This window comes from Otolemur garnettii, unplaced genomic scaffold (genome assembly GCF_000181295.1).
Source record: "Otolemur garnettii isolate 467f Iridium unplaced genomic scaffold, OtoGar3 scaffold00105, whole genome shotgun sequence".
NCBI classification, from domain to species: domain Eukaryota; kingdom Metazoa; phylum Chordata; class Mammalia; order Primates; family Galagidae; genus Otolemur; species Otolemur garnettii.
Window position 1 is genome coordinate 7,482,536 of NW_003852500.1, and position 700 is coordinate 7,483,235.

The following is a 700-nucleotide window of genomic DNA, read 5'->3' on the forward strand; positions in this document are numbered from 1 at the left end:
TGGGAGGAGCAGGTGGAGAAAGCTTTCTGCCGCTCCTTGGCTGATGGGAGCCTCATGATAGTGACTACTATGTTGCTATAGGCAAAGAAGGTTATAAGGAAGGATGAAAAAAGGATAAAGGAAGTGAGACCAAATGCCAACATTTCAATAGGTCTAGTTCCAGAACAGGAGAGATGAATTAAGGAGCCAAGATCACAGAAGAAATGAGGGATGATATTAGGGCCACAGAAGGACAGCTGGGAAACCTCGATGACCAGACCAGTGATGGTGATGAAGGACAAAGCATAGCAGAAGAAAACTAGAAAGAAACAAACCTTCAGATTCATGATGGTCGGGTACTGTAGAGGCTTACAAATGGCCAGGTATCGATCCAAGGACATGGCAGCCATGAGGAAGAAAATCGTTGCCCCAACAAATAAGGAAGAAAAGGCTTGTGTGAGACAAGCAGTAAAGGGAATTGTTTGCCTTCCTAAAAGAAAGATGACCAGCAATTTAGGAATAACTGTAGTAATTAAACAGCATTCACAGAAGGAGAAACTGCTGAGTAAAATGTACATTGGTGTGTGGAGGCGATGGTCAGCCCAGGTGATGGAGATGATGAGGGTGTTTCCAGTGAGGGAGGCCAGGTATGCCAGCAGGTGCACCAGGAACAGGACGTTTCCCAGGTGCTGGACAGCAGGAAACCCCTCCAGGATGAACT

The 700-nt window shown here is 46.1% G+C and overlaps 1 protein-coding gene across 1 annotated transcript in view; it reads right to left on the bottom strand.

The window, feature by feature from the left end:
- Positions 1-2: 2 nt before the first annotated feature.
- The window catches only part of LOC100949047 (olfactory receptor 6T1-like), a gene marked incomplete at its 3' end in the record, with an annotated part of 5,643 nt that continues 4,945 nt past the window's right edge, over positions 3-700 (bottom strand). Inside the window, exon 2 of the mRNA XM_003796675.2 lies at positions 3-698. Within this exon, the coding sequence (XP_003796723.2) occupies positions 3-698 (696 nt within the window). The remainder of the gene's footprint in view (positions 699-700) is intronic.